The sequence below is a fragment of the Lepidochelys kempii genome, chromosome 7, assembly GCF_965140285.1.
Source record: "Lepidochelys kempii isolate rLepKem1 chromosome 7, rLepKem1.hap1, whole genome shotgun sequence".
Classification (NCBI taxonomy): Eukaryota; Metazoa; Chordata; order Testudines; family Cheloniidae; genus Lepidochelys; species Lepidochelys kempii.
The window spans coordinates 120,500,922-120,515,560 of NC_136386.1; the positions used below are offsets into that span (position 1 = coordinate 120,500,922).

The window sequence follows — 14,639 nt, forward strand, 5'->3', positions numbered from 1 at the left end:
CTCCCACTAATGTACTTTCTGACACAGTGTGACTTGTTGCAAAATTAAATTGCATTAACGAGAACAAGAAGACATTTGTGAAGCTCACCCATTTTGAAGGAAAATAGCAATGTGTATTGTTCAAGGGAGAGACTACAGGTGAAGTATTTTTGCATCTGCCATGTTTAAATATGTAAGCATAATAATTTCCTATAGTATGAGAACACTTGCTATGGGCCTAGTAATTCTCAACTTCAAAACTCTCTGCAGACATTTAATTAAGCCACAACCCCCCTTGAAAGCTAGAGAATCAAGCACTACTATCCCCATTCTACAGATGGCGAACCTGAGAAACAGAGGGATTTATTTGTTTATGGACACTAATGAGTTCAGGGGCAGCGTGCTCTGACTGGAACTAGAAGTTCCTGGCTTGCAGCCCTGAGCTCAGTGTATTAGAATCTATCCTTTGTTTCTTTGTATAGTTCCATATTTGGTTTCATTTTTGTTAGAGATGGGCCGAGCTGCCAAGTTCTTCTTTGAGTGATGGTACCTATTGTATTCCACTGAGGGTTTACACATGCGTTCCTTGTGTCAGGAGCCAGAGAATTTGAAATTAGTAGTGTCCGTTGGTCTGTGTGCTCGCCCTTGCTTCGCCTTATGGTTTCATCTGAGGCGATAAAGGATGGGGCAGACTGAGCTCGCCTCCAGCTCCTCCTCATTACCACATGGTCCAAGTCACAGCTACTCTCATCTCTGAAGCACTGTGCGGGGTGGGGGGAGAGGTTTAGAATTGTACATAGTTAGTTTTTTCTTGTCTTTTACAGGTATTTTTTACATAGTTTAGCTTCACTAGTAGTTTTTAGAAGAATTAAGACTTTGGGGGACTTTGTTTTCTGACTACTCCCCCTCAAATACCCACGCGTAGTACTGGACTATGCAGAGGACGCCAAGGTTCAAGATCTGCGCGTCCTGCCCACAGTCCTTCTTGATCAGCAATGAGTGCCAACCCTGCCTGTACTACTTGGGAGAAGCCCATGTTTCATCCAGGACAGATCTGACAGGTGCTGTGGAGGGCCCCATAGAATGGGATACCAGTGGCTTCCCTGCTGGGGAAGAGGACAGTGATGCCAAGAAGCTTGTGGTCCCTTAGGGTACCCATAGCGGCAGTAGGGAATGGGTGGTCCTGTCCTTGTGCTCAATCGGAATCCGCCAAAGAGAGAAACTCAGTTCCTGGCTACAGTGGCAGTACCGTGTAACTGGTGGAACCGTATGACCACAGGGGGATGAGGTGAAACGTGATTCGCCTGAGGTAAGTCCTGCGTTGGAGATGGTACCTCGTCAGGCGTAGAGGAAAGCGTGGAGATCTTAGTTCCCCTAGGGCGGAGAGTTCATGTGGCTTAGGTGCTGTCGCCCGTCTCCCTGGTGTTCAGTGGTATGCACTCCATAGCCGGAACCGGAGCAGAGGCCTGTTCTGGAACCGGTGGTTTCCTTGCCTTAAGGGAAGCCGACATTAAGGGCGTGCGTGACTCAGTACCCACTAGTGGCAGATCTGCCGTTCTGCGTGGGTTCTTCTCCTATCTGTGCGTCTTGGAATGCTCTGTCTCCCCGTGGCTGGAATTCGTGGAAGGGGCATCATCCTTCTTCAGTTTGGAGGTAGACTTGCTGCTATGCCGACGTGCATGCTTCTTTGTTTCCCTAGTAGGCCCCAGCACAGGTCAGTAGTGGCTGTGCTGGCAGAGCCGGGCGTGATCTCTGAAGCCGGAGGCACACTCCTGGCTGTCTCAGGCCGATGTACGGGGGGGTTTCCCTGGTCTGGATCCGACTGCGGCCTCATGGAAACCTCCAGGAGATGCTTCTTAAGTCAGAGAGCCCAGCCTTCTCCTGTCCTGTTTGGGAAGGTGTGACAGGGAATACCCGTCCCATGCTGGGCTGGAAGGGGTTAATCCCATACTATGGACTGAGGAAGTCCCTGGACTACTTAGGGGCCTCCATTGACACAGTCTTAGCATGGGAATACCTACTTTAGGGACAGGTTCCAGACTCTGCAGGAACTCATCACCTGAGTAGCCAACAGTCCTCCTCCTCTGGTAAGGACTTGCCTATCCCTGCTTCGCCACATCGTGGCCTGCACGTATCTCACCGCCTTCGCTCTTTACAGATATGGCTCCAGAGAGTCAATTCACTCATGCGACATACCATGGACCTTCTGCTGACAATCCCTTTGCAGTGCTCTCCTTCCTCCAGTGGTGGATGGACCTGAGGCAAGTGTGTGCCAGGATACCTTTCCTCCCATCCTCCCCGGACAGAACGATCATCACGGACATATCGCTTGCCAGATGGGGTGCCCATGTGACCAAGCACATGATGCAAGGGACTTGGACTCCTCGAGAATCCAGAATGCACATCAACATTCTAGAGCTTCAGACGGTATGGAGAGTGTTGAGTATTTCTCCCATCCATTCTCTCCCAACATGTTTTCATCATGTCCAACAACATCACCACCATTTATTACATCAACAAACAAAGGGTCACAAGGTCGACTGCGCTCTGTGAGGAAGTAGTCCATCTGTAGGACTGGTGCATTGTCCACAAGATCCTGTTGTCGGCAGCCTATCTTCTGGGGATTCAGAATGTGATTGCAGACTCTCTCAGCAGGAAATTCATGGCCGATCATGCATGGGAACTTCACGACACCGTAGTCAATGATATTTTCAGTCAATGGGGGACTCTGACCAGGAATCTCTTTGCCTCTCATGTCAACAACAAATAAAGTACATACTGCTCAAGGAGGAGTATCGGGATCCACTCTCAAGGTGATGCCGTCATCCTCCACTGATCGGACCAGATCAGCTACACCTTCCCCCCCTTCCTCTCCTTCCATGAGTCCCCCACAGGATCAGATGGGAGAGAGTCATCGTCATCCTGATAGTCCTGTTTTGGCCCCTCCAATTTTAGTTTCCTAACCTCCGCATGTTTGCCTGTTCATCCGATTGCCCTTCCCTCTTTCTCGGGGCTGCTCACACAACACAACAGCAGAATCAGACATCCCAACCCACAGATGCTTCACCTCAAAGCTTAGTATTTGGATGGGCATCTTCTCTAGAAAGGGAATGTTCATCGGCAGTACAGGACATGCTTTCGAGTAGCAGGAAAGAGTCCATGAGGTGTTCCTATTAGGCCAAGTGGAAATGCTTTGCCTCCTGGGCACAGTAGAAGGGGTTTGCCCCTGAGGAAGTGGACATTCCCCTTCTTTTGGACTATCTCCTGTCCATAAAGACAAGGCATCCCCAGCCCATGGAAGGGCGCTACATATTTACACATCGATTAACTACTAGGTTTTGGAAAGGTCTCCTCAGGACTTTTGCTCCCCAATGGGATGCCCCTAACAACCTATTGCTCCCCAATGGGATGTCAATCTCGTTCTCTCGGCATTAACAAAAGTGCACTTTGAGCCACTGGCTTCATGCTCACTGTTCCTCCTTTCCATGAAGATCGCCTTCCTAATGGCTATTACTTCTGCGAGTAGAGTAGGTTAACTGTGGGCCATTATGGTGGACCTCCCCTTCACTACGTTCCAGAAGGACAAAGTCTCCCTGCATCTTCATCCCAAGTTTCTATCAAAGGTTGTATCCCGCTTTCATCTCAACCAACCCATACTCTTACTTGCTTTCTTTCCGAAGCCGCATGCCTCAGCGGAAGAGTGGTGCTTTCACTCCCTTGATGTCTGCAGGGCCTTGCACAGGAGAAGACCAACCAGGAAGTCCCCTTGATTGTTTATCTTATAACTGAGAGGGTTAAGGAGTAGGCAATCTCCACATGAAGGATTTCCTAGTGGATTTCAGGGTGCATGACACTCTTCTATCGCTGGTCAGGGCTGCCTCCATTCCTTGGAGCGAGAGCCCATTCCACAAGAGCACATGCATCCACTACGGCCACACTTCACAATGTACTGCTTCCGGGCACATGTAGGGCAGCCAAGTAGAGTTCGGTACATGCCTTTGCTGCACGTTACGCCTTGGTGCAGGATGTTGCGCTGGATGCTTTGTTTCTTCATTCAACCATTCCATACTCTTCCTTGCACCCTCCTCTGAATTGTTAATAACCCTCAGCGGAATATAATAGGGACCATCACTTGAAGAAGTGGTTACTTATGTGTAATTGGAGGTTTTTGGAGATGTGTGTAGTCCTGCCTTCCTTAGCCTCTGCTGCAGATCTGTTCGTTTTGCAGTGGAGAAGGCACTGAAAGCGTGGTCGGTCCGCCCCATCCTTTATTGCCTGGGACAAAACCATGGGGCGAAGCAAGGGCACATGCATGGACCAATGGATACTACTACTTTCAAATTCTCCAGCTCTGGATGCATGGTGCACATGCGTAAACTCTCAGTGGCATACAGATAGGGACCACACATCTCGAAGAACCTCCTGTTACAGGTGAGTAATCTCCTTTTTTATAATGTCCTGAATGAGTTTCCAGCAGTGCAGTGATCATAAATGCTCTCTTAGTTTCTACCATTGCATTGTTGGTTTCCCACCATCTCATTAATCTTTAGCAGCACAGAAGCCTTACCATGTGTGCTTCCTCATGCGTGAATGAGAGCAATGGGTTGACCATTAGTTACTTCTCTTTTCCCTTCAAGTGGCTGGGGTATGTTTGCAACACGCACCAAAAGCGCAGAGCCCCCAGCAGCCGACTGCCATACTTGTGTGTAAATCCGTCCCTGTCCAGTCACATCTTTGTTAGAAAGAGCTCTCCTGGCGGAAGCAAGAGTTTGGGAGGAAAATGTTGATGAGGAAAGTTTAGCCAGACTCTCCAGCTATTTTGCTGATATCTGCCCTTTAGATAAACAGCGCTAAATTATACACTTTGTGACCCTCTTGATGTGGTTAAAAAGGCCTGCATTAGCCAAGCTAATTTAACTCCAAGAATAACCCCGGGAATTTGTATCAGCTCCAGCTTGAGTCAGTCACTCTGGAGTAAAATGAGAATAATCTTCCTGGTTAAAAGTGTAGTGACAGCAAAACTGTAAGTTATACAGTGGCTTTTCCTGCTGCCTTCCCCCTTCCCCCCAAAAAACGAAACTTCTACTCATGTCCAACCCCAGGCACCCTGACTTCTACCTAAGAGAAAACAAAATTTTCAACAAAAAAAATCCTTTTCCATTGGTAGAAAAGCAAGTTTTCTAACAATCCCTAAAGCCACAAACTATTTATTCACAAGGTTGGCTCCCTTGGGGAAATGTAGGATCTTTTATTTTTTTTCTCCTGCACAGATGTTCCTTCTACTCTTGCTGTGCCATGTGCTTAGAATGCTGAAGATGTTCTGTGAAGTAGAAGAAGAGAGGGGATCTGTGTTTAAAAAAAACAAAAAAAAACTTTTTTTTTTTTGCTGTGTTTGCAAAGCTTTTGGGATTTTTTAAAAAAGGAAATCTGTTCAGGTTGCAAATGGTACTGGCTCCCACACCCTAGCTGGTTGGAAATGTATCCTTTTTATATCTAAGTGCAAATTAGATCCCCTGAGTCTAGCTGTCACTGCCACTATAAATATTTGTGTTGATCTGTATGATAGTATTCAGAGTAACAGCCATGTTAGTCTGTATTTTCATGGTTTGTGTGTATGAAAACGTCTTCTGTACTTTCCACAGTATGCATCCGATGAAGTGAGCTGTAGCTCACGAAAGCTTATGCTCAAATATATTGGTTAGTCTCTAAGGTGCCACAAGTACTCCTTTTCTTTTTGTATGATAGTAGATTCAGCTCGGGTGAAATGAGAGAGTCATACAAGATTTGCAAGGTATTTCCCCTAGCCCAAGCTTTTAGGGGGGTTGTGTTGAATGGGGGACCCAATGGGGGTTTCTTTGTGAGCCCCAAATCTGGGAGAAGATTGAAAAGACGATAGCTTAGTGTATGTATTCTGACATCATCACAGTCTGAGTTAAAGTTGAGGACGCACCAGATGGTAGGCATGGGACTTTCAGAAAATTTAATGCAACCTTCCTCCTTTGTCAGATCTCGTGTAGTCCTGGATTGGGTCTAGGTTAGTAAGTGTGGAAGACTGTTCCTGGGGGTTCTCCATGGAACAGTGAAGTGCTGCAAGGACTGTTGCTTGGTGCTCTCCCCTCGGAGTCAGTCATGAACCCAATCCCCATCATTAAAATGGATGTATATTACCTGGAGACCACAGGTCCCAGCATTTATAGCTTTATCTCAATCTGAGTGGAAAGCCACTGGAAAGCTGCAGCGCTGCAACGTGTAGTCTCTACGGCTGTGCTTTTATAGTGAAGGTGGGGGGAGGTGACTGCAATCTGCTCCATATGGTGCAGATTTAGTGCCTTCAAGTGCTTTGGCTCAGGGACTGTTTGTACAGCACCGTGTACAATGGAGCCCTCGGTTGGTCCTCAGGCACTACTGTAATAAGCATGATTAATAATAACAACACGGATGAGTTGAGGATCTGCTGGTTTAATGTCTCAGTTTGCTGTAAATGCTCTCTATGGGTGAAATTAATCTCTGTTCAGAGCCAGTAGGTCATAAGTGAGACTTCAGGGGTCCACAGGCCATGTGCTCAGGGGTGAACGTCCCCCTGTGTGCATTTGCATCATATTTCCTTGTATACAGTCTGTGCTTGTCCCCCTTTGTAGTATCTTTTTGCCTGTGTCTGTGAGCAGGGCATTGCTGATTCTCTGCATTCACCTTCCCTACAGTTGTTTCTCTCCTGCTCTCTCACACGGGGGTGTTGTCACAGGGATTACAGTGAAGTGGAAGACATTTCCAGAAGGGCTGGAAACTCCTCTGCCCAGTGTATCCATCCCTGGGAAAGCAGGAGTGCTCTGTCAAGGGAACAAACCCAGTGGGAATAGTTCTGCCAACAAGAAGACAGATTCAGTTTTTTATTAAAATAACCTCTGCGCTTATTTCTGAGCAGCAGTTCTAACCAGGTGGGTGGTCTGTCCAAGAGGGCGGTCTGTCCAAGAGGGCAGATGGAGCCTTCATCCTCACCAATCAGGGAGCCGAACGGGATTGGAGACAAGGCATTTGTTTTGTAGTGAAGGATGAATACCTAATTTTAGAACTGCAGAAAGGCCAGCTTCAGATATTTGCCTGGGCCCTGTCCCAATGTGCACACAGGAGCCTACCCTCCGTTTATGGGAGTGACTGTACTTTATGATACAGTCTCACTCGGACACTGTCACTCATTCCAGCCATTTCTCTGATTTATCAAGCCTCTGTAAAACCACAGACGTGCCGAGAAATAATCCCTGCAGTTAGAGGAGACTGGGAGGAGGAAGGACAGAGTGGCCCTATGTACCCTCTAAATGTATTTCTGTTTCTGTTGCAGATGCAGCTTCTGGATAAATTCCCCATTGAAGGAGGTCAGAAAGACCCCAAGCAGAGGATCATCCCTTTTCTACCAGGTAATGCCTTGATGATGGACTTGAACAGGGCAATGTAAGGAGTCAGCAATCCATTCCTCGACCGCTGAGTCCAGGCTAGGATGTTGGCACACAGCTTATGGTGACACTAATGAATCACAGGCTGCGTTAGCCACGCTGAGAGTCAGCGTGAACCACAGCGTCTGTTTGTGTCCAGCAGCCTCAATAAAGAAAGCTCTTTATATTCATTACAGATGGCCTCTTTCCCATCACAAGCTGCTACAGGGAAGGGGATGCGTTGACTATCTGTAAATACTAGATAAGGGAATATTTTATGGAGGGAAAAGAGAATGAACATAACAAGTTTGTAATGATTTAAGAAAAAAATTATACTAGACATTACCAAGCATTTTCTAATAGTAAGGCCCACCGGACAATGTCACTGAAGTCCTATATTTAGAGATGTTCCAAGCAGACTAAGTAGATCTGAAAGTCCAGCTGTGCACTGGCCAACTCTGATCATCAAAGGTAATAAAGGGGAACTTAGTTGACAATTCTGGTGATGATACAGAATCCAGGATAGGATCCACCTCCCTCTCCCATAGTGGATTAGGCAGTGACTGCGGGTGAAGAAAGAAGAAAAAGCTTATATTAGCTGGTAAAGCAAACCAATGCTATCCGGAATAGGCACAGGGAGCTGAGTTCTTTGGTAAGAAGGCACCATTTTTAACCAGTACCTTTTCTGGCCCTTAAGGAATAAAATACAAGAAGTCTAAATCCCATATTCTTTCTTTCTGAAGGACTAGTCAGGGGCTATGGTGGTGTGAATGTGGGGAACACCGATTCTATGTGATGCGAGAGAGCCTGAACCAAGGAAAGCCATAGGGTGAGGATGGTTTACAGCACTAGGATCAGGGTGAATCCAGTGTGGTAAAGCGTATACAACATGCAGGGACACGGGCCAAGGGATGCTCTTGTGCACTCTGGCCCCCTGCCCAGGGCAGGTGGTGGGTCTGGGACTCCCCATAGTGGCCCAGGCTCCCTGGGCAGCTCTCGCCGCAGCCCAGCTCCGGCCTGGCTAGGGGGCAGGGCCTCAGGGGGAAGAGGAGGAGCAGGGGGCGGGACTCCTGCAGCTGTCCCATTTTTGCATTTTGAAAAGGTGGTCACCCTAGCGGGACTCTTAGTGAAGTTGAGAACTATTCTGCCTGAGTCTCAAGAACAGAATCTAGCTCATAGTTCATAAACTCTCTGGGCTAACGGACCTTATCTTTCTTTGTCTCATGTAGTCCTTAGTGCACCCTTGCTCCTTAACAAAGAAGAAATAATAATGGTTTCCACTCCCCACTAAGAGATGAAGGAAATGGACAAAAGGTTACGTGCATGAGAATTTGAGATACTGGCCAGTAAATATCCCTTTGCCCTGACACACTATCACTTCTACAGCTCAGTGAAAGAGTAAGGGGCATGAAGTGAGCTGTAGCTCACGAAAGCTTGTGCTCAAATAGATTTGTTAGTCTCTAAGGTACCACAAGTACTCCTTTTCTTTTTGTGGATACAGACTAACACGGCTGCTACTCTGAAACCTCTCCTTAGCGTAATTTCACGTACTTTCATACAACCACTTCCAACCAAGGTCACAGGGGAACGATCAGGATGGCACCCAGAAGACAAGGTCCGGGCCACAGTTTGCTGTTGAAGCGCACATTCAAGACCAGCTTTCTATTGTTTGACTAGATGGCTTTGGCTGTCGGTCTGAAGTTTGGCTGGCTGCATTGAATTTCACAAAAGGGGCGGTTAGGCCATTAAAAGGTTAACTCTGCCTTTAGCTATAAAAATGGGATCCCATGTCTTCCCTGAGGGGTGATAAAGTGAAGTTAAATCAGGGTCGTAGTGGGAGGGTACGGCCCATCTAGGAACACATTGCAGGCACTGATGCAATTTGAGGCAGAGCAGCTGCTGCAGTTGGTTTTCAGGGCCTTGAAATAGCACAGTGCAAATGCATGTGCCGTGAACGCCGCCAGAGTCACAGCCTGACAGCACCCTCCACAGACCTTCTGAAAAGCTGCAGTGTGTTCAAGGAAGCATCGGCTTTCCTCGCGAAACAGATCTCTTTCCTACAGACCTTTTGCAGCCAGATGGAGGCGGTGTTGCTTTCTGGTTAGAGCACAGCGCTGCAGAGTCAGGGATCGGGGTTCTGTCCCCAGCTGTGCCACTGACTTGCTGGGAATGTCACATTATATCTCCAGGCTTCCAGTCCCCCAGCGGTAAAATGTGGTCAATCATGCTTACCTTCCCCTCCTACTGTGCTGTGGGATCTGCAGATGAAAAATGCTCTATACGGGAGAATTATTATTGTTCATGCACTGAGTTGGCACAGTTTTAACATCTGTCTCTGCTGGTGAATTGTTCATCCTGTAATTCAACAGGCATTGACCAATTTATTGTGCTTTGCCCTCAGAGAATTCTAGATAGGCACTTCACTGATTCCCAAAATTTGCCTCCATTCCGTGGTGGTGGTGGTGAGGTATTGACGGGTGACCCTTACAGAGGAGTAGAGACCACCCCATCCATCATACGACAGCATTAACCTTTCCACCCTTCAAGAACTCTAGGGTAGGGTATTGCTGTATTTCCCTAAGAGCGAAAAAAATAAGATCAGGAAAACAAACTCGTTCTGACTTGGTGTCCCATATGGAGATGCTGCCAGACTCGAAGATGCTTCTGCCGTAGTTTGTTAAACAAGGAGCTGCTATATCCGTTCTGCTTTTAATGTCAGTTCGCCCCCTCCTCCTTTTTTAGCTCCTGCTGATCTGTTCTTTGATTTACCAGTGCCGAAGCTTTGTAAGGGAACAAGCTGCTCTGAAGAGTGACTCCGCTAAATGTCAAACAACGTCAAACTCTGTTAAATAAACTAGCTGCTGTAATTAGAATACACATGGTATTTCTACAGCCAAAGCTGCTGGTTATTGAAACAAATACCTGGCTATAAACTGTCCTAATTAAAAAGCAGGCACGAGAGAGGCTTGTATTTAAAACCCGCTTTTACAAGGGCATCATGATTCCCTTTGCTTATTATGGGCCTGTTCATGTGTGGTGCAGAGTGCTTCTTTCTGCATGGTGTTGAGTGCCCTAAGCTCCTGTCTGTAGTTTGAGGGTCCTTGGCACGTCTCCAAATCAGGCCCTATAAGAAAGAATGGAGCACATGACAGCACAAATACTCCTGGATGTAAGTACCCAAAACTATGAATAATGTGGTTGTGCCTTCCTCCAATAACTATATGATTTCAGGTGCAAAGAATAAAGGGACCCCTTTTCTAGGTCACTGTCCAGTAGAAAAAGGCTTTGTAAGAGACTGACTCACTGGGTCACACCTAGCCATTTTATTACTAGTGACAGCAGAATACGCAGAGTAGATGATGATGATTAAGGCTGAAGTGGATGGGTAGATTGCATTTATGTGAATCACCTGCTGTAGCACCTGGGCGAGAATTAAGAAATATTCTTTAGTGGCTAGAATGTGGGAATGGGAGTCAGGGATCTTGGATTCCGTTTTCAGCTCTAGAAGGGAGAGTACTGTCCTCTAGTAGTCGGAGTGGGGGTATGTGTGAGTCTAGGCTCTATTCTGGGAGGTAGGGGGCTGGGAAGCAGGACTGCTGATGATTACTGCGTGCTGGTGTTATGGAATATTTTCTAGTGGCTAGAGCAGGGAATTAAGAGTCAGGGCTCCTGAGTTCTATTTACAGATTTGGGAAGGAGTTTTCTTTAGTGGTTAGAGGCAAAGACTGCAGGTCAGGACTCCTCATTACTGTGTTTTTCTTGCAGTACCATTATTGTTCTTCATCCATGTTCTCGCTTCTATTTGTTATCTCATCGTATCACGTCTAACATTAGTTTGGGGAAGGGACAGTAGTTATCTGCTTGTAGTTTGTGCTCGCCTGCATTTGAATACTGTAAAAAATAATAATACCAATAAATTCCTGACTCTGCCACTGACATGCTGTTTGATCTCAAGCAAGTCACATAATCACCTTGTGCCTCAGTTTACCCATCTGTGAAATGGGGATAAGAATTATTTATTTCAATTTACAGACAGAAAAAAACCCCTATTGCCACTCCAGTATAAAGACTGGGAGTGGTTGGGTCATTACAAAACCTAAACCTAATTTCCTCCATACTAATTTCCTCCTACTGTTACTCATACCTTCTTGTCAACTGTTTGAAATGGTTTCAGAGTAGCGGCCGTGTTAGTCTGTATTCGCAAAAAGAAAAGGAGGACTTGTGACATCACAAGTCCTCCTTTTCTTTTTGTTTGAAATGGGCCACCCTCATTACAACTACAAAAGTTATTTTTCCTCCCTTGGTATCCTACTGTTAACTGAATTATCTCGTTAGACTGACCTCGCACTTGGTAAGCCAACTTCCATCTTTTCATGTATTTATACCTGCTCCAGTATTTTCCACTCCATGCATCTGATGAAGTGGGTTCTAGCTCATGAAGGCTTATGCCCAAATACATTTGTTAGTCTCTAAAGTGCCACAAGTACTCCTTTTCTTTTTGCTGATACAGACTAACATGGCTGTTACTCTGAAACCTGTCTCCAGTCAGTTTGCTTGTCTGTTGTATTCCTCCACCCATCTCTTTGTCTGTACAGATTGTAATTAATCTTTGTTGTTCTGACAGCATCCTTTTGCTGTGGGTTTGGTTCCTGCCAGAGGAGGGTGATGGAATGGCTGCGAATTGTAGCTGGTTTGTTGAACTGCAGCTTTTCCATGCGATTTTCATTGTATAGCAGTGGTAGTGATTGGCCCTTCTGCACTAAATCCTACTGTTTTGGAGAAATTATATATTCACAAATTACTAGTTGCATTAGCCGCTGCTTAGATCAGTCAAAGTGCATGTAATGTAGTTATTTGGCTGTGCTGAGAGCCCTTTAATCCTAGGGCAATATGTAAAAGCATGCAATGTGTCTAAATTCTGTCAGCCTGGGAATGTCTGAATTGGGTTCGCTGGGAACTGGCTCACACTCACATACACACACACCCACACTCTCTCTCTCTCTCTTTCTTACACTTTTCCTTTTACTGCACCAAACTCTCCAGGCAGGTGCTTTCCGGCACTGATTCCAGTGATGATAAGCCAGGGGCAGTGCAGATGCTGCTTCTTGTTCATAAGGGGCTTGAACCCATGGCCACAGAAGTCCGTGGCAAAACTGCCATTGGTAGAGCTGTCAGGAAAATTGTATGGTTATTTCTCAAAATGTCCTGAATTTAAAAAAAAAAATAAAAATCAGTTTTTCACATTTTTTTTGGTGCATGTTTTTCCTGTTGTCTCCCTTACACCCTATTTTCCCGTTTCACCACTGGAAAAGGGGCAGGGGGAATATATGAGAGAAACTGTGTGTGAATGGGGATAAGACATGGAAAACTTCCACTTTTTGATTTTTTTATAGAAAAGCTGGAAAATGTAAAAGAGAGAGAGAAAAAAACATGAAAACTTTTCATGGAAAAAAAGATGCTTTTCACTGAAAAGAAATTTAAAATGAAAAATGTTGATCAGCTCTAGTGAAGGGATTGTGGACAAGCCTGTTACAACAGCATGTCGTTAATGTCTTTGTCAGCCTGTGTTCAAACCATGCTGCCTTTATGCCCTGGTCTACACTACAAACTTATGTCGGTACAACTACGTTGCTCAGGGCTGTGGAAAATCCATACCTCGGAGCAACGCAGTTACACCGAGCTAACCCGCACTGTAGACAGTGCTATGTCAGTGGGAGGGCTTCTCCTATCAACATAACTACTACCTCTCGGGGAAGCGGAGTATGTACGCCAATGGGAGAAGCTCTTCCGTTGGCCTAGATAGCGTCTTCACTAAGTGCTACAGCTGCAGGATAGTAAGTGTAGACAAGCCCTCAGCCACATCCTCCTGTAGTTACTGCAACACAAAGAAAAGGTAATAGGTTGGGAACTCGTGATCCCCAGTTCCAGAAACACAGATCTCAGCATAAATCACGTCAATCTAAGGAAACTTGGCTCTAGAAAGAGGATCAGCTACAAGACCCGCTCCTTTTGCTCAGCTTTTGGAAGGAAAGGGCGGGTCTGTCATGCTCCTGTAGAAGGCAGTGGTGAATGTATGCAGAAAGGGACCATATTGTTCAGTGTCAACTGCAGCAGCAGTGGGCCCCAAAGGCTAGATGAATCATGTAGATTTCCATTGCTGTAGACAATAAGCGTAAGCACCAGTCAGAGAAAGGGTAAGAACCTGGATAGACAGAAGTCAGCTCCGTTTGTTCACACATGTTCCACTGTGCTTTTCAGAGGGAGGCCTTGAAAGATGCTGTAGGGCATGAATATGGGGGATAATTTGATCGCTCTGGCTGTTCGCTTACAGATCCCCATGCCGTCAGTAACGAAGATGGCTTGTCTTTCAGATGTGCCACATCCTGTACTAGAGATGGGCTCACACCCTCAAGGTTTATGGGTACTCGGATGCCAACCCCACACTGCAGTTTGAGACTTTCTGTATCTTGCACCAATTCCCACAAGAAAAAGTTGAGCCCAGGCTTCAAACGAGCCCTGAACCTTCCTGTGTGACACCTGAGCCCTGTAGAGACATTTAGAGGTTGTTTGTGTAAGCCTTGCCAAATGGGAGGTGGCCCTCACCACCCTTCCTTTTCCTCCCCTTCCACATTCCCTGCTCTGTGCACAGGAAAACATGCAGCAAAGGGGGATTGGCTTTTTTAATTCCCAGATTCCTCCCTGCTGTTGGGAAGTTGACTCCCTCCCACCTTGCTGACTATCACAGGGAGCCAGGCAGGCTCAGAAGCTGGTTGGATCCAACAAGGTGGGTGAGGTGGCAATTCAGGATACACCCGCATATCAATTAGGTTCCAGTCTTCCTCTCCACAGTTCGCTGCTATTCTGTGGTGGAGTCTGCATCAAAGTGGCATTTTATCCCTTCTCTGTCTTTCTCTCTTGTCCCCTTTTAATCCTCCCGCTAAAGAGAGGAGAATCACTAAAACAGTGTTGCCAGGAAGATGTTTCTTTGTCAGCAGCTCTCTTAAAATTGAGATGGGAGGCCCCCAACTAAAATTCCAGATCTGTTCATCCCCCAGGAACCAGTCACTCCATAACATTAAATGCACTGGGTCATGTAGGAATGAAATTAGGAGGGCCAAATCGCACCTGGAGCTGCAGCTAGCGAGAGATGTTAAGAGTAACAAGAAGGGTTTCTTCAGGTATGTTGGCAACAAGAAGAAAGCCAAGGAAAGTGTGGGCCCCTTAATGAATGAG

The 14,639-nt window shown here is 46.4% G+C and overlaps 1 protein-coding gene across 3 annotated transcripts in view; it reads left to right on the forward strand.

The window, feature by feature from the left end:
* The window catches only part of SH3PXD2A (SH3 and PX domains 2A), a 394,865-nt gene that overhangs the window by 105,256 nt on the left and 274,970 nt on the right, over positions 1-14,639 (forward strand). For all 3 annotated transcript variants that reach the window (XM_073354456.2, XM_073354459.2, XM_073354458.2), the window contains exon 3: positions 7,316-7,391. In XM_073354456.2, the coding sequence (XP_073210557.1) occupies positions 7,316-7,391 (76 nt within the window). The remainder of the gene's footprint in view (positions 1-7,315; positions 7,392-14,639) is intronic.